Genomic DNA, 25,321 nt, shown 5'->3' on the forward strand with positions numbered 1-25,321 from the left:
AAATTGTATCTGATTATTTCAGAGCCTTGAATATAAATAGGAAACTTTATCAAATTCGCTTTATTATTTCGTGATAAAAAAATGTAAAACCAGTTTTTTCTGCATTTATTATCAGACAAAAGCACAAGTCCTATTTAGTTTGAATGATTAAATAGTATTTAATATCTAATTTAGACTTTTTCTGGTATTATTAACATGTATGTATAATAATCATTTCTTTATGTAGCAACTTGAGTAAAACGTAGATTAAAAAAAAAAACAAAACATTAGTAGTGCATTTTATTAACGTAACATTATTTTGTAGTAAATAAAATTTTATATAAAAATACAATTTTTTTTGTTGATGTTTATAGTCCATTCCACGAGTCGAACTCCTAGGGAATCAAATATTCGTACATCAAACGTCACGCGAATGAAATGAATGAATGAAAATGAGTATTAATTTCTATTGGGAGCTCGTTTCGTGGAATGGGCTTAAGTTTTTGACGATAACTTGGCTTAGCCTCAAGTAATATTATATAATATGTTATAGTACACTATTTATATATTATATGAGATTTTAATAAGTATATATATCACAAAGTACAAATGTAATTTTATAAAATTACTTCTTAGCGTTCCATTCCTTCAGAAGTTTTTCTGTTAACGACAGATTTTCGTCTTTCTGAAAATAAAAAATATAACATTTAGGAAAAGTGTGCAATGAATATTATGTATAAGCATGTCTTTTAATTAACAACATTTTATTATATGGTTAAATAAAGAAAAGGTCCGTGTCATCTTAACATCTATTTTCGTGTGCTCAGTATGCAATAATCTGCTTTATCGATCGAGAATGACATATCACAATGATTTGATGTTTAGATTCAAAAGTTACTAAGAGTTTGAGACTTGATGAAGGAATTAACTTGTAAACTGACGAAGCTTTTCTTACTCTGACTGTACAAATATGAACTAAAACTAGTTACTGTATTAAAATTGAGGGGTGGAAGGATGGCAAGATTTTTTTTTTAAAATAATACGTACATATCGAAAACAGTCGTGTACAAATAGCTAAGAAATTACAGTAAAAACTAATTTGTTGTAATCCATTGTGGATGAGGTACATAAGTACATTTTAACTTTGATCTGAAGCTGCAAGCTGCCTCATTGGCTAGCAGTGACTATATAGACCCTTTTTTAAGTATACTTTTTTTATGGCATAGGTTGGCGGACGAGCATATGAGTTTGAGTTTGAGTTGAGTTTGGCCACCTCATGGTAAGTGGTCACCATCGCCCATAGATAATGACGCTGGAAGAAATATTAAATATTCCTTACATCGTCAATGTTCCACCAACCTTGGGAACTAAGATGTTATGTCCCTTGTGCCTGTAGTTACACTGGCTAACTCACCCTTCAGACCGGAACACAACAATACTGAGTACTGTTATTTGGCGGTAGAAAAACTGATGAGTGGGTGGTAACTACCCAGACGGGTTTGCACAAAGCCCTACCACCAAGAACCTACTTTTTGTTTTAACAATTTTTATTTCTCTCATTCACTTTTGCAGATAAAATATTATTAGTAATTTTTATATGCTTCTAATAAAATTCAATCATAATTCTTTTTTAAATTTTGGCCAAGAACTAACTTCAGAGAGGCAAAGTTAAAATAAACATGTGTTAATGCATTTAAGTGCGTATAGTACGACTCACATTCGATGTAGCATCGGAAAATGCAATGGAATGAAAATAAAACCGATTACTGTCGATTCACACAACAAATAGAAACAGCTCCCTATCGCGCCATTCGACGCTATTCGTCGCTACTAATCACGCGTCAGAGAAAGCAAGTGCATGTAAATCGACGCGTCAAATTGACGAATATATTAGGTCATATGATATTACAAATTATTACGTTTGTGTAAAGATCATATTCGCATGAGAAATAAATATTGATAGTTTGGGATAGCGTACTCAATTCGGGTGTGATCGGTTTTACGAATTTTGCCGATGTGACATCAAAGTTGTGTCGTACTATACTTTGTCTAACATGTTACCTTAATAAAGCAGAATCTTGCGAAGTCCTCGCCGAGATGTTTGTGCCCCTCCGAGTAGAAAGCCGAGGGCGGTATTGTTAGCACGCCGGCCTCTTTCGCGAACTTCTTTGTGAATCTGTAATCCTTGTACTTGTCTGTCTCCGATGTAAGATCTATTTTATTTGCTGAAATTGTACGAAGACATTTGTATATTGCAACCATGATTATATATAAACATTAAATTAACTATAAAAGTAAGGTATAAATTTCAATTTTAACTGGTTTCAAAGACCAAGAGATAGAACTACCAATATCAATAATATTTTTAGGATATTCTTATTGGATTTAATGAAATTATATTCAGAAATAATTTCAATACTAACGATAATTTGGAAAAGTCAAAAAATATATTGGGGAGGTAGACTTACAAATATAGGTTGTGACAAGTTATATAAACACATACTTTTTCTCTCTATCATAAGCAATTCGACATTCGAAAGAAGGAGACAAACATATACAACAATACAATTAGAAAACTATTCTAGCGGCAAGATACGATGGCCGTTTTGACACATTAAAAAAGTGATGTGAAATATAAATTAATTATCGATATAATATATTCAAATCTTTGTTTTTTTGCAAGTATAAATTATCAAAGTTTTTGTTGCAAGTAGTATCTGATTAAAAAGGTTTAATAAAAAAAAAATATAAAATAATAAACATATAAATAAAATAAAATAAAATAAATAATTTATAAAATAGATAAAATATTTACTGTCAACACAAATATAACACCGACTACGAGGTCGAGTGTGAGAGTGTGACGTACACGTTTACACAAAAAAAAGTTATCTTCGCGGTACCCTAATATTTATAGTTTAGAAATCACATTTGATAAATTTTATGACTATAGTTTGTTCGCGTTAAGAATGCAGTGAGTTGTCATTGTTTAGCGACTTTACTCCGCCCTCTGACCAATCATATCTTTTTAACAGCAGGGTGAAGGTGTATGCATATTTGTGTTAAAATTCCAACAAATTATATTTGTTTTAAAGACTAAGTATAATTAATGTAAAAAATACACATTAAAATAAAAAATCGAATCGGGGTGTTTAATCAACAAAATTCTTAACACTATGTACAATCGTTTGCGAATCTTGCCATCGCGATGTAGAAATTTACATATGTTGACATAACGTCATCGGTTACATTAATTATTACGTGTACAGCTTGAATAAATTAAATATAAATATATAAATAAACAAAATTTAAATTATAAAAATAAAAATATCAGTTAATAATTAATTAAATGTGAACTTGACTTTGTAATTTGAAAAGATTTGATTGGTCAAACGGAGTCAGGCCGGTAAACAATGACAACTCACTGCATTCTTAACGCGAACAGACTATAACTGCACGTCACTATTGACAATAAAGAACAACAATTTGCTCCTTTGATGTAACTATTTATTAAATACGAAACTTCATGAGCGGGCAAACGTCAAAACGGCCATCATAGCGTGCCGCTACTATAGTTGGTGTCAATTAATTATTAGAAACAGCCTTACCAAGCTTCGACCAATCGGCTACAATGAAGTACCCTCCGTCTGGCACGGTGGGATTGAAGCCGTTTTCTCGCAGCACTTTAACTAAGTAGTCCCGTTTGGAGATGAGCTCTTTAGCGAGGGACACAAAGTAGCACTCCGGTGTGTTGATACGAGCCAGTTCATACTCAAATGATCGGGCGACTGCTTCCTGTAATTATATTTTTTAATTAATTATACATATATAGATATGAAATGATTTTGGGGTGAGGAAATCAAAAAAATTAAAAGTTTCAGTTGTACGCTTTCTGAAGATACATTTTTCGGTTTTATTTAACGAATATCGCCATAACTATATATTTAAATATGTATGTATATGTATATTTAAAGCAGATTCAATTATTACAATGGACAGATATTGTGAAATATTTTATACTGTCATAGTAAATACTCATAAGGAGCAAGCAAAAGTGAGAAAGTGAAAAACCTTACTTAGTACATAATATACCTATGTACATAGCTCTTACCTAAACTACAAGTTATGTTTGGATATATAAAAAATGATTACATATTTGTTTTACGAAAAGCGTCTCGATAGATTGAGCAAATTAAAACTAAGTTCCATTCTACGAAAGGAAATCCCAAAGGGAATTACTGCCCTTTCGTTATAATATTTTAATGTGCTTGACCTTTATTAGCCAAATTATTTCTTAGTATTGTCTTACATGCCGGACCAATAACGGGCTAATACTTTATAGTACGACACAACTTAGATCTAGCATCGGCAAATTCAATATAACTGATTACTGCCGATGCCAACCAATAGAAATAGCTCCCTATCGCGCCATTCGACGCTATTCGTCGCTATAGATTCTCACGTCAGAGATAGCAAATGCATGTAAATCGACGCTTCAAATTGACGAATATATTAGATCATATGATATTACAAGTTATTACGTTTGTGTAAAGATCATATTCACATATGAAATAAATATTCATAATTTGGGATAGCGTACTCAATTCGGATGTGATCGGTTTTACGAATTCTGCCGAAGCGGCATCTAAGTTGTGTCGTACTATACCTAGGAGTTCGACTAATGGAATGGACTAAAAATGTGTTTATTTGTATGTATTTTTTTTATTTTCTACATCCACAGGCACAGATGACCGTGCCTTTTTTTACATTTTATATTAAATTACATTTTGGCGTTTTATATTTTATACTTTTTTGGAAACCTGCATGTGACAAATTTCATAGAAATTCTGCCACATGTGTATTCCACCAACCCATTGGAACAGCGAGGTGGAATATGTTCCAAACCTTCTCCTCTAAGGGAGAGGAGGCCTTTAGCCCAGCGTTGGAATTTACAGGCTGTTGTTGTTGTTGTTGTATGTATTACCTGTACAGGAGTGCAGCATGTGTAGACACAGTTCTGATGTACAACTTGAAGGTTCCTCATAAGGTTGGCAGGCCCATAGGCCCAGCCTGTCTTCCAGCCAGTAACGGAGAAGGTCTTACCAGCTGAACCAATTGTGATTGTCCGTTCCCACATACCGGGCATTGCAGCTGGAAACGAGGCATTTGCAAAATAATATATTATATATACAAGAGTCGGATGGCCCAGTGGTTAGAACGCGTGCATCTTAACCGACGATTGCGGGTTCAAACCCAGGCAAGCACCGCTGATTCATGTGCTTAATTTGTCTTTATAATTCATCTCGTGCTCAGCGGTGAAGGAAAACGTCGTGAGGAAACCTGCATGTGACAAATTTCATAGGAATTCTGCCACATGTGTATTCCACTAACCCGCATTGGAACAGCGTGGTGGAATATGTTCCAAAAAAACCGTCTCCTCAAAGGGAGAGGAGGCCTTTAGCCCAGCAGTGGGAATTTACAGGCTGTTGTTGTTGTATATGCAAGATACCAAACTCCACTACATAGTATAAAACAAAGTCGCTTTCTCTGTCACTATATCCCTGTATGCTTATATCTTTAAAACTACGCAACGGATTTTGATGCGGTTTTTTTTTAATAAATATCGTGATTCCAGAGGAAGGTTTTTTAATACATGGACAATTTAGTAAAGAATATCTGATAATTTTAGAAGTTAGTAATTTTGTGTCGTAAATAAATCAATTCTGTAGTATATTTAGTATCTGTGTTGCAGCCGTGTAAAGCCGGGGCGTGTCGCTAGTATATTATAAATTACAATAAGAGAAATGTTGAAGACATTGATATATATCAAAGTTGAGCCGGTACATTTGGCTAGGTACCCCAGTCAAATTAGGGGTTTCACCCCGGAATGAAAGATAATAAACTGTGAATTGGTATAAACCTTTGTTTTGTCTTTCTTAATTTTGTCTCAAAAGTCACGAGTGCTAACGTGACCGCGTCTTAAGATATTGAAGGTCAAAGGTCATAAAAATCGTTTTTGCGTGAATGTGCTTTCTATTGCTTAAATTTGCACCTATATTATAAACGTCATTTTTATACGTTCAACCGTTTTTGCGACATAACGCGAAGAGAGCGCCTTGCAGCCAATGTTTTCTTCATGACTAATTTAATAATTATATTTTTTTAGTAGATAATTAACGTTACCGTATCACACGCTTGATCTTTTGACCCATTATATGTCTGTAAAATACACCAATTTACGTTGGTCTATAGAAGCAAGGAGGTACAACCCACCCGAGGGTCAAATTAATTTGATACACAATTGGTAACAAAATTGGTCACTCTTATAGAATTTCACTCACCAATCCTGATATGTTTGTTGGATTCATAGACCATCCATTCGTATACTTCGTCGGAGAGACACAAGACGTTGTGCTTTTTGCACAGGTCTGCGATTGTCTCCAATTCCTGTGCTGTGAACACTTTGCCGAGTGGATTGTGAGGGGTGTTTAGAATCAACATTTTCGTTCGGCTATTGAATAATGACGAAAGCTCTTGTTCGTTGAGGACCCAGTCCGCTGATGTTAGTTGTCCTCCAGTGGATTTCTGTGCACATGACACAATTCTCAAAATAACTAACCAATACAATTCTTATTAGCATAAATACTTTTTATTACTTATTTATTCTGCACAAACCTACCAGTCCGAAATTCTAAATATCTTTTTATCTATCTTTCGCTGTGTTTTTGAAGCCTGTTCTTTCCCAGATTTATGGTACATAAATGTTTCCTATTATATTTAACAAAAAAAAAACCGGTCATTTTGTGTGTGTGTTAACCTATGTCTGCATATGAGTATTTATGTGTGATCATTTAATTGAATGAAGTATGTTGATCTATATATAAATTATTTATGTTTTTAATTATTCAATGTGACTTAAAATCGACACACTCTATCATTGTCAATTTCTAATCTTCAGTATACTACTGATTGAACGCTCAAACAGTCGATTAAGCCAATAACAATATACAAATCAATAAGAATATATTTTTGCTGACCCTTGCAGAGAAAATCATGAAAGTACCTATTAATCTCTCTCACAGAAAATAAGGAATCTTTAATATCAGACTTACTGCTCATGGGTGCTTTTTCATAGCCCAATGTGATTTCAAACCGAATTCTAACTAACTTCTTCTAACTTTCAGTATACTACTGATAGAATGTTGGAACACCAGATTGAGCCAATAACAATAAACAAATCTATAAGAGTATATTTTAGCTGACCTTTGTAGAGGTAACCATGAAAGTACCTATTAAACTCTCTCGCAGAAAGTAAGGAATCTTTAATATCAGACTTACCGGTTTTAAAGCGATGAACTTAGGAGTACCGCCTGCTGATCTGATCATGAAATCATAGCAGTCGAAGAAGGGTTCAATAACAATCACCTCATCTCCCTCTTCCACGTGACCTGGAATATATTTTATTAAAATAATTATATATAATATATTTTACTTGGTGGTAGGGCTTAGTGCAAGCCCGTCTGGGTAGGTACCACCCACTCACCAGTTATTCCACCGCCAAACAACAGTGCTCATTATTGTTGTGTTCCGGTTTGAAGGGTGAGTGAGCCAGTGTAACTACAGGCACAAGGGACATAACAACTTAGTTCCCAAGGTTGGTGGCGCATTGACGATGTAAGGATTAGTTAATATTTTTTACAGCGTCATTGTCTATGGGTGATGGTGACCATTTACCCGTCCACCAACTTATACCATAAAAAAAAAAAATGTTTTTATCAATTTATGAGCAATGAGTTTGCACTATTAGGCTCTGACCTGAATAGATAAAATATCCATTGAGATAAATTATATTTACATATATTGATTAAAGAAGTTACTCTAACATCAAAACAACTATAAAAAATAGATAAAGTTAGATGTTTCATAATTAATTACATGTATTACAACTTACATGTATTATATGTATAACTTCACATATTTACTTATCAAAAGTAATTCTATTTTTTTTATGAAAGGAAACATTTTCCAATCTATTGGGTGTAATATGTAAAGGAAATCTCATATGTCATTGACCATGATATCTATTAATATATGTTCAAATCAAATCAAATCAAAGTAAACTCTATTCAAGTAGGCCTTTACAAGCATTTTTGAATCGTCATTTTACAATTAAGTGAAGCTACCACCGGTTCGGAAAGTTGATTCTACTGAGAAGAACCGGCAAGAAACTCAGTAGTTACTCTTTTTTAATATTTAAAAAATACAGAGTCATGTTAGTTGTACCTGTTATTACTAAAATTCATCGTATTTGAAATTGGAACATCGCAATATAATGGTACAATGTTTTGCAGTAAAATAATTAAAGAGAGGTGGGTTTAATTTGTTACTATGTGTTGTATATATAGTAGGTATGTTTTATATAAACTATACTGACCTAGAATTGCAGAAAACAAAGCCTCATAAGCACCACTCGTCACTAGTATTTCATTAAATGGATCTAATTCTCTACCAATCAGTGGGGAGTACACTTTAGCTAGATTTTGAACTAGCCGGGGATGTCCCTGAAAAGGAACAACAAGTTAAGTAATAATCTATTTTTATTTAAATAAAGCAAAAGCTCTTAATTCATGTATCCTTATCCGGTGAAACACTAAAGCACAAAAGTTTAAAGATTTTACTTCATTAAGTTACTTTATAATGTTATTTTTAAAAATCTTTAAAAGTCCCAATTGGATACTTTATACAAAAATTATTTAATACAATATTGCAATATTGTAAATGCATGGAAATTCTAAACATTATTTATTTATTGTAAAAGTTACACCATCGACTTAAATCCTAAACATTTAAAAATAATATTTAATATGGGTCAGTTTCCAGGTGATACATCTTTATAGGTGTATAATTGTTTATATATTACTTGGAAATAAAAAGAGCACCATACATTTATTTTATACTCACAAATCCTCTCGTGTACTGATTAAGTAATGGATTATCACCCACAGGTATTTCTGAGAGTGCCTTGGTGACATGTTTGGGTGCATGGTAGTCTGGGAAACCTTGTCCAAGATTTACAGCTGGTTTGTAATCAGCGGCTAACTGGATGTACTCAACCCTTTAAAGGAAATAGTTGATTTTATCATCAATAATTTTTATTGCAGTTACAAATATTAATTCTTATAACATCATTAGTCATAATTTTAAATAAGTGGATTGGTAAAGCTCATTTTGTTCAGTGATTAGGATCAGAGTTCAGTTATGTGGATAATCTTAATGAGAGAATTTCACAATATGAAAAAAAATACATATTTAAGTAAGCACTGTTTGCTGTCTATATGCTAAATTTGTGTTTATATCTCATTCTTAACAGAATGGTATGAAAAAATTTTAAAAGCTTTTTATATTTATTAAGACTTCAGTTTAGTGGCAGGCTCCAAGTTTCTATATTAACAAGACATACCTGGTAATTAAGTTTTACAGGAATTTTACAGAATAATATTATTAATTTATGGGGTACAATTATTTTAGAGTAATTTTTTTTGTGTCTCAATCTGATTTCAAATGTATGTCCATTCTATTGCGTAACATCTGACACATGTTTGAATACACATAAAATGTGTTATAAAAATAGCTTTCGCACAACACGATAGAAAGATTTCGTAATGTGACTTACCAGACACTCTTTTCGCCGGCTCCGTAGCGGGCAGGCAATTTAAATTTACTATTCATTTCTGAAGTACTTTTTCCTCGACTGATAATTGTATTCGACTGTTTAAAACATTTAATGTTTATCGCTGCATTCAGAAGACCTCTCCACCTAAACATGATAAGGCAGATTGTAATATTCAAATGTATGTACTATCTCAATGTAAATACAAGCTAAACTGTCAAAGCGAGAGAAATTACTACATTATCGTATGGTTGTATTAACATAAGTAATATAATCGCTCGAAAGACAATTTACATAGCTCCTGATAACATACAATTCCTTTTTTTTTTATTGTCTTTACCTAGATTAATAATAATATTTATGTGTCGAAAGTCAGTGATAACGAACTGTCAGATAAAGACATGTACAATTGTCAGATAAAAGTCATCATGAAGTTTCTGAAGTTTGTTTCCGTTTATAAATTGTGGTAATTTTAATTTTCAATATCAAAATCAAATATATTTATTCAATATTTATAGAAATGTAATAGGTACTTGCTTATTGAGTATTAAAAATCCACCGTTTCGGAAATAACGCCTTGAACTTAATCAATTAATTTTCGGAAGGTTGAGCAAATTTAAAATGAAATAATAATTTGGATTATCGTAATTAATTTAACCAGTGTTTTACTAACATACGCATAAACAAACACTTTTCAATAATTTTAGTTATAATTAGAACACATTAATGTATAACACATTAACTAAGCAATGCGCTACGGGCGCGCTTCCCGCGTATAGCTTATTGGTATGTTCAAGTCCGGTGCTTACTAGAAACTTTCGGCTTTAGTCAAAACGTCAGCCAATTTTGACTGCAACCGAAGCTGGCTGATTTCGAAGTCCATTGCTCTATAGAAATAACGGGCTTATTATTACCGGGCTTTTAGACCCAGTTCTTAGGCCTAGCTGGCTATTTCTCAGAAAAATAAATATCAGCTTTTTTTATTAGTCGCCCGCCCCACCTCGTGCGGCTGTAATACGGATACTAAATATACTACAGAATGTATGTTATGTCATTATATACAAAGTCTTTTTATCATTAGACAGTATAAACCGCTATATCCTATATGCTTATATGATATGTTGTAAAGGGCCATATTCAAATGTGTTAACACAAATTTGGAAGTCATTTAGTTTGCTTATTTAGTTCTTGTATTTTTAGCAGAAATTATATATTGAGTACACTGTGAAGAGAAACGAGCGAATTGTTAAACTTTAGCGACAAAGATAACAAAAAGTGTTTTTTTTTTCATAAAATATAATAATATAGAGTGTAAACGTCCATAAAAATATCCATTAATCTTACTTTTTGTGTATTATAAAGCGCGAACTTTCATCGTCAGCGATGGAGCTTCAAAAGTTTATAGAAGCTTAACAAAGCGAGCTTTGTAGGTGAAGTTCAAAAGATATTATGTGGTTAGCGATTTTTAAGAGGCGTTAGCATCCTTAGTAGTTTAGGTATCATTTTTAAAGCTATTTAAGGCATTATATTTAACCGTTGGGAAATATTTTGGAGCATCTCTATTTAAAGTTCTTGATTATTTGAATACTAGCGATCGTTCCTGGCTTCGTATGGATGCAATAATGTTATTGAATGTACTACATAATGTCTTTATTATGTTATACAACGTTCACATATTTTTTGTTATTTGACAATAAAAACCACGAAGTCCCTGAATTTTAATATTGTAATACTTGCTGAAAGGGCTGATCTGTATAAAGATATATATTTAAGGTACTTAATTGGATAAGGACTAACGCTGTATTGCTTAAAATCTCTAAAAAGAAAACAAAATTTTATACTATGAAGTGATATAACAACCTGGCTTATAAAAGTTATTTAGTAAATCATTATATGTTTATGTAACATCGTGAAGATTGTGACATAGACACATAGATTTTTGTCTTTTCAACCGACTTCAAAAAGGTGGAGGTTATCAATTCGTCTGTATTTTTTTATAACTTTTAAAAATAACTATATCTAACTACGTTATATAATCTTAAATCGTCTTTTCAGTCGTCTAATATTTTTCATTTCATTTTACATAGGAGGACCTCAAAAAATATATTGAATACGCATTTATTTTTAAAATAGCTTTTTCTTTGAAGGCGGTTTTTCTTTTTGTTAAAATTTTTATTTACTGTAATTTTACATTCGAAGAAGAAGGAGACATATCATCATTGTTTTTCAATGTTTAAAATATTTTCATAATTACGAAATATAAGGATTATGAATATTAGAAAATTAATTCTCACTCTTGAGAAAACAGTAAACCACAGGGAAGACCCACGCTGCGCTCGCAATAGAATCTCGTATAAAGTTGCAAATACGCTCAGAGAATGAATCGAGTTTAACGAATACGTTGACTAAGTTCGCAGTTTCTAAGTTATTTATACTTGTCCTTGTGCGGCTTTGAGGTACGTGTCAGATGCAGGTTACAGCTTCGGAATTATATGCTTTTAAAACTTATGAGAATTATTATTTATAGGTTGTGTGCTGTTTTGACTGACTGGCAAATGATAGTATTTTGTCAAGACTATCCAAATATATTGGCACTGTCAGAAGCGTTAATGTAAGTGAGCTAATGCAAGTAATGTAATCAATCATTATATTGCCAAAGCGCCACCAGCTTTGGGAGCTGAGAAGGTTTTTTTTTTTATGGAATAGCTGGCGGACGAGCATATGGGCCACCTGATGGTAACTGGCCACCATCACCCATAGACAATGACGCTGTAAGAAATATTAACTATTCCTTACATCGTCAATGCGCCATCAACCTTGGGAACTAAGATGCTATGTCCCTTGTGCCTGTATTTACACTGTCTCACTCACCCTTCAAACCGGAACACAACAATACTGCGTACTGTTGTTTAGCGGTAGAATATCTGATGAGTGGCTGGTACCTGCCCAGGCGGGCTTGCACGAAGCTCTTCCACCAAGTAAACCTACGTCCGATACGTTTATTCTGCCCTTAACAACACTGGCTCAACAAAACAATACTAAATAGTATTGTTTAGTGATAAGAAAGTGTCTACCCAAAGCTCAAGAACAAATTGTTTCACTTAAAATATGAAATTCTTATTATTCAATTCGCTTTTCTAAACTGGTAACATTAACAATTAAAGTTCGAAGGAAGCGTTAATTTCCTTGTTTTACAAATATTCGTTTCAAGTAATTTATTAGATGAAGTTTAAATCGAGATGTCTGAAATGTAACACAGCTGAAGAAAGTTTAAAATTAAAACGCGTCTTAAGATATTTTGTAGAATATTGAATTCATAAATATTTGTTTCGTTGTAATAAAGTTTGTTTTTTTTTTTACTTGAGTGTTTGATTTTCAAGATGTTTCTTGAATTTTCTCTGCAACAAAAATATGTTAAGTTAAAAGAGAAAAAGTCATAGCCACATAGAATAATAAAACAACAGCTTATAATTTTGTTCAAAATTTCTACTGAGAAGTTACTTTTAGGCTATTGAAGGTAAAATAGGACTTAAAAAAGCTAAATATTAAACAGATATAGTTTGGTTACATGTATGTAAATACATATGCTATTTATTTATATTCAGTTGGTCAGTTCTGTGTCATGTCACAAAAAAGTCTCGGACTGGCTCCAAATATAACAATAACTATGTTATATAATCGTAAATCGACTTTTAAGTAGTTTAATATTTTTCATTTCATTTTACTTAGGACTCTAAAAAATAATTTTATTTTTCTATTACTTTCTAGTGCATATTTATTTGTTTTAAAATAGTGTTTTGTTTGAAGTCGGTTTTTCTTTTTGTTAGAATTTTTATTTATCATAAGTTAACATGACGAGGACTAACACCTGTCGTTTTTAAAAAAGAACATTTAGTTATATGTTCTTATACTACTTATTATTTTTTATTCATTTTCTAATTACAAATCTAACAAATCCGCTGAAACTTGTATAAAGGAATGGGAGAATATAGAAAGTTCAAGATGTTATTACCGAGTTTTGAACTTGTTAATGAATACTCATAACTTATGCCATCCCTAAGTTTGCCCTTTTTAAATGTTGACTAACATTAACTTCTGTTTTTGTGTTAATAAAACTTTAATTATTTTCCAAGCAACATCCCTATCAAAGTTTGTGAAATTTATGATAAATGACGGTCATAAAACAAACGTTATTAATTGTACTTAATTTATTGTTGACTTCAAAGAAAACTTTTTATTGAAAGCGGTTTGTCAATAATGAATTTGATAAATAACACAAATGGTTACTTATTTATTTAACTTTTTTGAAATGGTATAGGAAATCGATAATAATTATTGTTGTCGCTACGGTTTTTGAAGTGGGCAAAATTATAAAAAAAAAAGAAAACATTGGCGGGAATTTAAACTGGCTCTCGATAGAATACGCTGAAACCAGGAACATTGTGATAAATTTAATTATATTTTTAGAACCAGAAGAAGTAGGTTAACCTCTAAAACAATTATCTTTAATTTAAAATAACAATTAATCTACCACAATAGAAAAACATTTAGTCTACGGCACAAAAAAATCGGCATTTGACATGGCTAACAATTAAATAAGAAAATAATTGAATTATGTAGATTTCAAGATGCTGATTCAGAATAACTATGTCAATTTACAAATTAAACATTATAAATATTTTTATTTCTTAAAAATAAATAAGTTTAAATTTTGCATCTGTGCAATAACAAAACTCAAACGGCTCACTAGACAATCAGGACGCGTGACGTCACGATTCAATAAACAAACAAATCTTGTTTGGTCTGTCAAACAAATTTCACTGTTACTTTTGTACGGTGGTGTTATTTTATTAATAATTTTGTGTTGATTTTATTAGTTATTCAGTCAAAATGCAAGTGGAGAAAGACTTTATAAAAGCTGATAGTGCTAATCTGCCAAAAGTTGATTCGTTTATGATTGCAAATTTCTTTGCATCAAACCCGGACTTCTGTTCTGCAGAATTTAGAAACGTGAAAACGTCAGTGTATATGTTGTTATATATATATTCATAATTTTCTAATTCAATCGATGTCCTTAGCCTTAAAATTTTGATATTTTTTGTCATTATTTACTTTGTTGGTTATGTATGTCAAAAATATATTTTGGGTTATATTGCGGTAGGTAATAATTTATAATTAACTGAAGCAGTTTTAAAATGCAAAAAGTGTCTATCAAAATATAACTACTAATACATTAATGCGTAACATGGTCTGCTGACCATTTACAATTTTTTTTCATAATTATTTTATTGAAATATTTCTATTTAAAGATCATCAAGACAGTCCTATGGTGATGATGTTATTGGTTATGTTCAATTAAAACGTGACCACACTCTGTGCACAGTGAAATGCAGAATATGCCCTGAGCATAAAGTTCGTCAGACATGATATTCTGTTAGCATGGTTATAGATGAAAAAGTAAAATAAAAAAATATTTATCATTATAATACCAGTATTATTACTAAATAAATGAATAATACTCACATCAAAATGGTCCTCGCAAAAATAAATTGAAGATTTAGGTGATACAGTGGACGGATCGCGTCGTGCTAATTGCAGCCACTTTTTACGAAGAGGCCCCGATTGTGGCACATGAATAAATAATTTATTGGGATTTTTTATTGTTGTACTTGTACAGCAAGGAACTGTGCAAACTTTGTATGATGACGAAGCCATTTCTTCGAGATTTCAAGAAAAACAAGAGAAAAACAGTTTACACAGGATCATTCACTTAACTGTTTATTGAATCATGACGTCACGGCCTAATTTGTCACGTGACTTGCTGTTTTGGAGGGAATTTTGAATCGTATTATTTAAAATGACTGTTTTTGTTATAAATTAACTTTAAAAACGAAATAAACAATTATTAAACGTATCTTTAATGTCCTAAGAATACAATAAAATACTTTTTATAAAATTGTCAAACACCCAATTATATTCGTGATCTCAATGTGTCAATTACGAATCTCACGCCTCATTTTTTTTTTTTTAAAGGAAAGTTGTGTGACTTGACGCAGATGTTGCTTGTTTATTACAACAGTATATACTATATTATTTCCTTAATTTGAATAAAGAAGAACGTTATTAATTAAAATCAAGAGTTATCTTTCAACAATTAATTAACAAAAAAAACTTTAGCTTGCATTATTTCAATTTATATTTGAATAATTCAAATGTTATGTTATGAGAGTCGAGATGGCCCAGTGGTTAGAACGCGTGCATCTTAACCGATGATTGCGGGTTCAAACCCAGGCAAGCACCGCTGATTCATGTGATTAATTTGTCTTTATAATTCATCTCGTGCGCAGCGGTGAAGGAAAACATCGTGGGGAAACCTGCATGTGACAAATTTCATAGAAATTCTGCCACATGTGTATTCCACCAACCCGAATTGGAGCAGCGGGGTGGAATATGTTCCAAACCTTCTCCTCAAAGGGAGAGGAGGCCTTTAACCCAGCAGTGGGAATTTACAGGCTGTTGTTGTTTTTGTTTGTATAAAAAACTAAAGTAATTCTTAATTTTATTCAATATTATAAAAACTACTTCGTTTGTTAGTTACAAGTGCACAGATAAAAAATATTAGTAAGGGGAATGACAAATAAAAATATGAATGTAATAAAAGTAGTTAACGTATTATACAGCCTATAAATGTGCCACTGTAATTGGGTTAAGGCCACCTCTCATCTTGAGCTTGTGCATCCTTCCTCGAAGTATAATTAAAGAAAAAAAAATCTTACCAACGATGTCTCGTACCTCATCTCGTTATATTAGCAATTTTATTTGAAAAAAAGTGTTATTCGTTTTTTGAAAAATAAAATCTGAGGTTAATTTTGTTCTGTCCGTTACTTAATTTGGTTTGTATTTATTATGAGTTTCGTGGTTTCACCTGCGTTTAAATTTGATTATAGACACGTACTTCCTTTATCCAATCAAAACGTGATCTGTACTTCTCTAAAGCTGGCCCGATCGTTAGTGTGGCTGCATGATCTTTATGGCTGTATCAGGAAGTTATTTAGCTTGAAACCAGGTTAATAATCGGGCTATTCCCGTATCATTGACGGACGTGACAATATCATTTACTTGGTGGTAGGGCTTTGTGCAAGCCCGTCTGGGTAGGTACCACCCACTTATCAGTTATTCTACCGCCAAATAACAGTACTCAGTATTGTTGTGTTCCGGTTTGAAGGGTGAGTGAGCCAGTGTAACTACAGCACAAGGGACATAACATCTTAGTTCCCAAGGTTGGTGGCCCATATGCTCGTCAACCTATAATATATAAAAAAAAGCACTTAATGGCGTCAACTTAATATTTAAACCTTACCCTGTACTGTTAGTGAAGTATTTGCGATTGAAAAATTAAAAAAAAAAAAAACCAAAGAGGTTTTATATTATTTTAATATTCATATTGTCATGTTTAAAAGCCCGCTTATTGTACATATTATATAACGATATAAACACAACCCTTAGAAATTATTGACATCGACTATCTACACTGCATGTCATATTCAGCTACATGAGTCTGACTAGCTTTATACGCTTCAATAAACCTCACATTATTGTGATTACCAGTTGCAATATGGCGTCTTAGATGAAATGTACTCAATGATTCTTGAGATTCATTTTTACTAGAAAAGAAAAACCGGAATACGTTTACTGCAAGGATCGATTTGCTTTGAATTTATTTTTAGTTTTGATTTTGTCTAAAACTTTTTGGTACCAAAATATTGTGTTGTTTAATTACTAATTATATTATAACTTGAAATAAAACTAGTTATAATGGATTTGAATCGCGTATATTAATTATTTTTAACATTTTTTTGTCTACCCCTGACCACGAACGCTGTAAAGTGCTCGGAACGTCGGGATGTTAAAAATAATTAATAAACGCGATTCAAATCCGTTATAACTAGTTTTATTTCAATGTGTAATCGCGAAAATTTAAGACAACATTATATTATAACTTGTGTATTACTACGGAGTTCCGTAAAGCATGGATCATAGATCCTGCTATACCATAGACTGTCAAGTCTTATGGCTTACTGTCAAGTCAAATATTAAATCAAAGACTTTTTAGATATAGACAATTTGACTGATTGCTATATACCTAATAATATTTTGCTTCTTGAGATATAGACGATCCTTTTTAATGAGGTTATTGACCTAAACTTTGATAGCTCTATGTAAACGATAGTACGGTCATAATATGAAAAGATCAGGAGATCCATGAAATAAAGTGATCTTGTAGCGGTTAATAACAGATTCGAACTATTGAAGATCAGATAAAAATTGTTATACTCAAGTGAAATGATTTACAATAAAGCATTTGAGGATCGTTCATATTTCAAATCTATCGCTGCTTTTGAAAGCAGTTTTCTTGCTACAAGAAATAGCAAATATATTGCAAAATTGCTCTTTTTAGGGAACCAGATTACAATTATTGTTCAATCAGTCCTGTCATGGAAACCGAACCTAAATTCAGCCGTTTCTAACGAAGTCAATTCGTTTCATGAAAAATAAGATTTATTGACCACACTTTGTGACCAAAAATATATGATTACGGTCAAAGCTTTTAAGATCACGAGCTAGATTTGCGTTTGCAATATTAAGTACAGCCACGATAACTGTAATAATAGCGATAATATCATAAGAGTTCACACCAGGCCTAATATTTTATGTCCTAAGGTTTATGGGTATTGTATGGGTACCGGTGTGCAGTTAATTGTTTTTTTGAATTCCATAAAGAAAAAAATCTAGCGTATTTTTTAATATTATCCTACAGTAGGCATAACTGCCTTGTAAATAGCCCACTGCTGGGCTAAAGCCTCCTTTCCCTTTAAGCCTTTTTAAGCATATTAGGTATATAAAATTACTCTGCTCCAAAGCAATTTGGTGGACACACGCAGAAGAATATCATTGTAATTAGTCTGACACATAAACGTGCAGATATCCTCATGATGTTTTCTTTTATCATGCAACACAATATTAATTATGTTTATAGATAAGGCGCATGAAATTACATTAAGAAGAAGGCACATTTAGTCGTACTTCTACGACAAAATTTTTATGTGCCTTATCTATTAAGATAATTCATATTGTGCTGCATGATAAAAGAAAACATCATGAGGAAATCTGTATGTTCATGGTTTGAATTCGTCGTTCGCAATCGTCGATTAACACGTTCGTTGCATTACGAGATCTATCAGATCTCTTGCAGGACTTTTGTATTGTGCGTTGAACATAATCGTGTTGTTTCACTCCTTGCGGGAGGATCTAACGTGTAAAGTTCTTTAAGTATGAGTAGGACAAATATACATATTTACTTCCTACTAAAAGATGAATTCAAGGACATTAAAAAAAAAATTAGAGATGGATTAGGTCCCTAACGCACAGTACTGTAATTATTTTCATTCCTTGCGTTAGGAGATATGTCGGTACTCGTGGAATCGTAGGCCTCGTAGACGCAAGAGAGTGAAGGTGGGCGGCGCGGGCGCTGCGTGACTCGTTTTAGTGTTGTCGCGCGCACGTTTGCGAAATAACACTCGCGTATATACCTACGTGTTGATTATCATTTTTGTTATACAATGAGTGCTTTTTAAAGAAAAAAGTGTAAAAAATCTATTAATTTTGGTGAAATTTACAACAAAAAATCAACGCCGGATTATACTGCTGCATCGTCCAGTAAAATAAAAATTTTGGAAAATTTTTAAATTTGCCCTCCATTGGCTAATAATGACAGTGATTCTGATTATGAAATATTTGAAGCCCCTAAAAAGAAAATGATGAACCTTTCTACGTTGGAGCACACGCAGCTAAGAAATGAAAATAATATATATATCAGTCCATGTACTGGAAAACGATTTAGTGTGCTTCAGAATACGATATCCAGTCCAAAAAGTAGTAACAATAATACCACATTATTGATGACGAATACTACACCTACTATACCTACTGATCCTATGACACCTACTCGTAGATTTTGTGATTGTGGTACTGTTTCTCGTAACCGTAGTGGTTTATCTACTCCTAGCTCGTGCACACAAATGCTAACAGAAACATCCAACACAAATGCTAAAGCTTCTCCTGCCTCATTGAATGCTTTATGTACATCAAGTAGGTGCTCAATCAATGTGCCTACCATGTTTTAATGAAAAACACTTTCCATAATTATTATAATAAAACTTTTTCAATCGACAACTGAGATATTATTTTATTCCCATCACTACTTACTACACATATTGAACTATCTTCCGTTGCGGTACGAGATACAATCGATATCATATTTTTTTTTGGTATTTGTAGTTTATTCAAATGTCATAACTGCGTGCGAACCTAGCAAAATATAAAGCAATAGGCTATCTTTCACACACAAAACTTCTAAATATATTTGATTGTTTTTTTGGAAGATATAAACTATTTTGATAACTGTATCTTTAGGAGACCGATTAGGTCTCAAACGCACCAAATGGTAGGTTAGTTTGGAGATCTTTTAGGTCTCCAAAGCACCAGCTGAAAGTTTTTTGAAAGTGATGGCGCAGGGAACGTGTTAAGATGATTATTTGCCGGCATTCTAACAACTAGTCCATCTCGACTCTAGATCCTATCGAAATAAAATAGCTTATTTTAGATTCCATTTTCTCCTCCATAGAACCTTACCTTTTATTTCAACAAATTAACTTATACAAATGGGGGATACTTTCATAAATGAAAGCAGCGGACTACGGCGGATTTAATTTTCCTTCGAATATAAAATAATTGCTACAAAAATGTTTTACTTGAAATAAACGTGACTACACTCTTGCGAAACCTTAATAATATTTTATATTCACTTCACATATTGGTTACAAAGGTGTTATAAGAGGTTACTTTGAAGATTTCATTTAATTAAAGAATTTCGACAGAGTATACATTTTTTTTAACTGGGATTGCATAGGGATATCTTAAGCCACACAGAACATTACAACAAATGAATAAAAAAACACCACACTTATCGTAGTATTTCAAGCCGATTCGAGCTGTTAGTTCAATAATACTAGCCGATACAGTGAATAGCACCCTATCTTCATGACTTGAAGACCATGGTCAAAGGTCACTTGCCCCTGAAATACTGTATAAAACTACAACCGTTATGCAGTTTATTAGTAAGAGGATAAGTTTATTTATGTTTGTATATAATTATGGTCCTATAGAAAAAAATAGGAGTTAATATTATGATATTATCTAGAAGATATGTTGTATAATTCGGTGGTGTTTTCTCATTCTTTTTTCAAGTAATTTATTTATATAAAAAGTGATGTATGTCATATAAGAATATCATATCAAGAATATCAGGCATAATATACTTATACGATATAATATAAATGTTCAGTGGACGTAAACTTGCGCCATTTGATTGATGATTCAACTGGCCCTCGATAAAAACATTTTAAGTATGGCATTCCGTGGACAGACAGATTAATCCATATGTTTCGTCGTAATCGTGTACGAAATCCTTTAATCGAGTATAAAATTATCTTTTTCCTTCAGTTCGGAGAATGTGCGTCCGTTCTAAGCACTTAACCCGATCCTAAAGTTAATGGACTCTGATAGAATAAAATTGAAATAAAGTGAGAAATTCTTGGGTCTTATATTTATTTTGTGACCCCATTACAGGTGGCGCGAATATTGTAGGTGAGTTGTAATCATTTGCACGAGCATCTCGTTAAATAAACGAGACGGCTTTATAGGCTGTGTCAGACTTAATTGATCCACTAAAGTTCTTATGTCTATGGTAACCGTAGTAATTTTTCTAATTTGGATGAAAATATTTATATTAGAAATAAGACACGAATAACAATTTTGTTTTCTTTGTTTGTCTAGCATAAGGAAGCGGATAAGCATATGGGCCACCTGATAGTAAGTGACATCACCCATTGATAATGGCGTTGTAAGAAATATTAACCATTTCTTACATCGCCAATGCGCCACCAATCTTGGGAACTAAGATGTTATGTCCCTTGTAATTATATGTTTTATACAGTGTTGTTAATATTTTTTAACAGTGTTATTTTATAATGTATATGGGTGGTGGTGACCACTTACGTTTTCCACCTACCTATATCATTAAAACAAAATAAGCATATAGTAATAATGCAGGAACAATACTTATCGGACTTGTTAAAAATATAGGATTTTAAAAATATACATAAAAGACTTGTTTTTAAGAAATATCTTTATTATCTTATAATTAGAACAATACAAACTTAATCTAACCTGACTATACCGATGAAACAGACGTTTAAATACGAGTAACTTACAGGCTTAAATGAGTATTTCTTTGACAGATTTAAGTTTATACAGCAGCTAATACTAAAATACATACTACTAAATTAAGAATAATAACAATAGATTATAAATATTATTGCTTAGAGTGTGGTGGGATTATTCCCGAGTGAGAATGAAAGAGTTTTGATATAAATGAGTGATATACGGCCTCTTTGCTAAGAAACTTTGTACAGCGGTGAATTATGCTTATAAGCAGACTCCAGTTTCATAATGCCTCTCTTTCTGGCACCAGTTATTTTCTAGTCGCAAGAATAAGACAAAGCTTTGTGTATCTTCAACCGATATTCAATGTTAATTAGTAAGGAGTATGAGTGGATTATATTTATTCTAAAAAGTACAGTCTGATTTTACCTTACTGTAGTATTTGTTACAATCAATTTGATGAATGATACTTGATAAAACTAATGTAAATTAAATGTCAAAAAATACCTGATAAATAGGTTCACTGAAATAACTTCAAAATGAGAATGAATTTCTACAATCTAAAATTTCATAACTAAAAAAACAATTATTGCAAAATATATTTTAACGCTGATGTAAACTAGTTAGTGCTTTACACAAAGAACACATAACATTTCCACTTTAAGAGTATAATGCGAAATAAGGTTAGGCTTACATGTAACACAACTGCCAATGGAATGTACAGTCAGAGTAAGAAAACCTTCGTCAGTTTTCAAATTAATTCCTTTATCAAGTCTTAAACTCTTAGTGGCTTTTGAATCTAAACATCAAATCATTGCGACGCAATATGTCATTCTCGATAGGTAGGGCAGATTATCGCTCATATTGAGCATACGAAAATAGATCTTAAGGTGACGAACCTTTTCTTACCCCGACTGTACGTCAGATAAGTAACATCATAAACAATCACTGCTCAGAAAGCGCAGTCTTTTAAATATAAAATACGCTATCAACTAAAACTGTTGGATAATTTGGTAATGTTAGATTCAATATTATGCCCATTGAAATTGCTACGTATTAAGAAAGATTTAGAACCTGTGCTTAATTTCTGTTTCTCTGGCGACCTTGACCTTGTCCTTGGCCCTCTTGGTATTCATTGTTCGATGTCCTCTTTGAATTTTGTTGTCCCTAAGAAAAAAAATGAGTATTAGAAAATGAAACTATGATTTTTATATACAGTAGAAGTTGATTTGAAAATCCAACTGAGAAGTTGTCTAAAGATATTGATTGCCCTTTAAAGTAGCCAAAGCAATTTCTTCTAATGTCAATTTCCTTCCAAATATAGAGTATTTTAATGTTTATTGCCTGTTTCGGTCAGTGTTAGTGATTTTCGGCTTTATTACAAAAACCCTAATTACTAAATAGTGTTTCAGTCACGAAAATGTACATAACTAGTTGTAAAAATTATTTGGAGTTCCGAAGAAGGAGTCATAAATTTTAATACGTATAGATATATATCACATATATCATAAAATTATAAAAACCATTAGATTATAATCTATTTAGCGCAATTGTAAACTGTCGAAAAATTGTGAACCTTTATACAACTTACAATGAAACACATACAATGTCGATAGTTCATGATATTTCGGTTCGATAGATTATAATCTACCGAAAAGTAATGCGTTAAATTGTAAACAGTATGTTACGGTTCACAATTTATCGATAGTTCACAATCTCGCGAGATAGATTATGACCTAACGGTATTTACAATTTTACGGTGACATATATAAAACATTTCCCACCGTAGATAAAATTTTGTCCAAAGCTTGACTGGCAATGCGTTGATGGCATTAATTCCGTCTTTTGTATATGAAGTCCTTTCTGTATTTTCATTTTACATATAATAAATATACTACATCAAGAACTATGTACATACAGATGCGTAAATATATCATGACAGATTGTACATAGTCATCGTAGCGACTGGTTTATAAGCCTGCTATCAAAGGATGTTCAATGGGCTGGACCAATTTCGGGATTTGCCGCAGGTGCGCATTCATTCTGCTAATGGCTATGATATCAATATCCTGTATTCGAATAACCAAATATTCCTTTTCATGTTTTAAAACTACGACACAACACCAGATGTATATAAAGCTTGAATAAATGGTAAAAACCAAGTGCTTTTTCTACATTTGAGGAAAAAATTTGAAGCATGTTGATATAAGCGTGGAAGATTTTCTTAAACAGTTTACCTACGGGGACGAGCATGAGATGAATTAAAATTGTTTTTAAGTCTTTATTAATACATTAAAGTTAATGTTTCACCTGTTTGACATCTTCCTCCTCTTGTGGTTGGGGTGTGGTAGTTGGCACGTCACATTCCTCAGTGGGTGGTACCACACATCTTAGAGAGCGTCTGTCGAACACAAGCATAGCCGGGCAACGTTGGAGCCGGGGGTAACCACCCTGACACTGCCAGTACCTGTTGCAGGATTTTCCGAGGGGCACGTTGCCGTTGGGATCTTCATTACAGAGAGCTGGAATAATTTACACAGATTAAATATATTTAAGGCTTTAGTCAAATCATCTGATTTTTAGGATCTCTTTGGGATGTTGAAGTATTCCAGATAAGTTTGTCCTAGGAGTAAAAACTTGACAGGAGGGATGGTTCTTTTTATGTCCAGAGGATCGGGATTGCGATTCAACGAGGAAATGCTGCTAACATTGCTGTTACCATTTTATGCTGTCAAGATATATACAATAAGCATTTTTAATTCGTATTTGTATATAATTAAGCTTGTAATGTTATTTATTTAAATAAAACTAGTTATAACGGATTTGAATCGCGTATATTAATTATTTTTGACATCCCTTAGGGATATACGCGATTCAAATCCGTTATAACTAGTTTTATTTAAATGTGTAATAATCGCGAAAATTTAAGACAACATTATGTTATTTATTCTTATGTTTGTAAAGTAAATTTACATAATTTATTAACTATATATTTAATACTTAATAAAAAAACGAAATTATTTTACCAACTAACGTGGCAGAAATTATTATAGGTATCTAAATTATCCTCGTAGCAGTGAGCTAGTTAGTGTTTGTTAAAAACAACGTAAAATGGAATGGAGGTTGCGCCCAAGTCCGAAGTAACGTGAATTAATTTAGAAGGAATTCTGAGAGGCCCAACAATGTCTATTGTTGATTCATCGCATGAATCCGTAATTTAATGTCTATACCATTCGATCCCTCGAAGATTGCGGAACGTGAATTGATTTTTAAAAGGTAGCTTAAGTCGATTCTCATTATTTTCTGACTTGAGTTTTATTTCAATCTTGTTTGTGGATTTCGGAATGTTTGCTCCTAAAGACTATTACAACATAAAAGTGTGTAAATAAA

At 32.3% G+C, this 25,321-nt stretch overlaps 2 protein-coding genes across 4 annotated transcripts in view; both read right to left on the reverse strand.

Annotated features, from left to right (window-relative positions):
* Positions 1–265: 265 nt before the first annotated feature.
* LOC124539165 (kynurenine aminotransferase) lies at positions 266–10,024 on the reverse strand. Of its 3 annotated transcripts, none has more exons than XM_047116477.1 (10): positions 9,990–10,024; positions 9,653–9,796; positions 8,941–9,094; positions 8,414–8,540; positions 7,318–7,427; positions 6,321–6,564; positions 4,964–5,130; positions 3,588–3,774; positions 2,041–2,204; positions 266–664 (listed from the first exon to the last, which is right to left on the reverse strand). In XM_047116477.1, exons 2-10 carry the CDS (start codon positions 9,706–9,708, stop codon positions 605–607), a joined length of 1,269 nt encoding a protein of 422 aa, XP_046972433.1. In that variant the 5' UTR covers positions 9,709–9,796; positions 9,990–10,024; the 3' UTR covers positions 266–604. The 3 variants fall into 3 exon arrangements, with proteins under 3 accessions (XP_046972433.1, XP_046972427.1, XP_046972421.1); XM_047116471.1 differs by having other exon boundaries at positions 9,889–10,010; XM_047116465.1 differs by lacking the exon at positions 9,990–10,024 and having other exon boundaries at positions 9,653–9,881.
* A 12,436-nt stretch (positions 10,025–22,460) lies between these two features.
* LOC124540504 (protein obstructor-E-like) overlaps positions 22,461–25,321 on the reverse strand; it is a 46,799-nt gene continuing 43,938 nt past the window's right edge. The window contains exons 5-6 of the mRNA XM_047118129.1: positions 24,242–24,453; positions 22,461–23,098 (exon numbers count right to left, since the gene is read on the reverse strand). Of these exons, the coding sequence (XP_046974085.1) occupies positions 23,012–23,098; positions 24,242–24,453 (299 nt within the window). The 3' untranslated portion in view covers positions 22,461–23,011. The remainder of the gene's footprint in view (positions 23,099–24,241; positions 24,454–25,321) is intronic.

This window comes from Vanessa cardui, chromosome 2 (assembly GCF_905220365.1).
Source record: "Vanessa cardui chromosome 2, ilVanCard2.1, whole genome shotgun sequence".
NCBI lineage: Eukaryota > Metazoa > Arthropoda > Insecta > Lepidoptera > Nymphalidae > Vanessa > Vanessa cardui.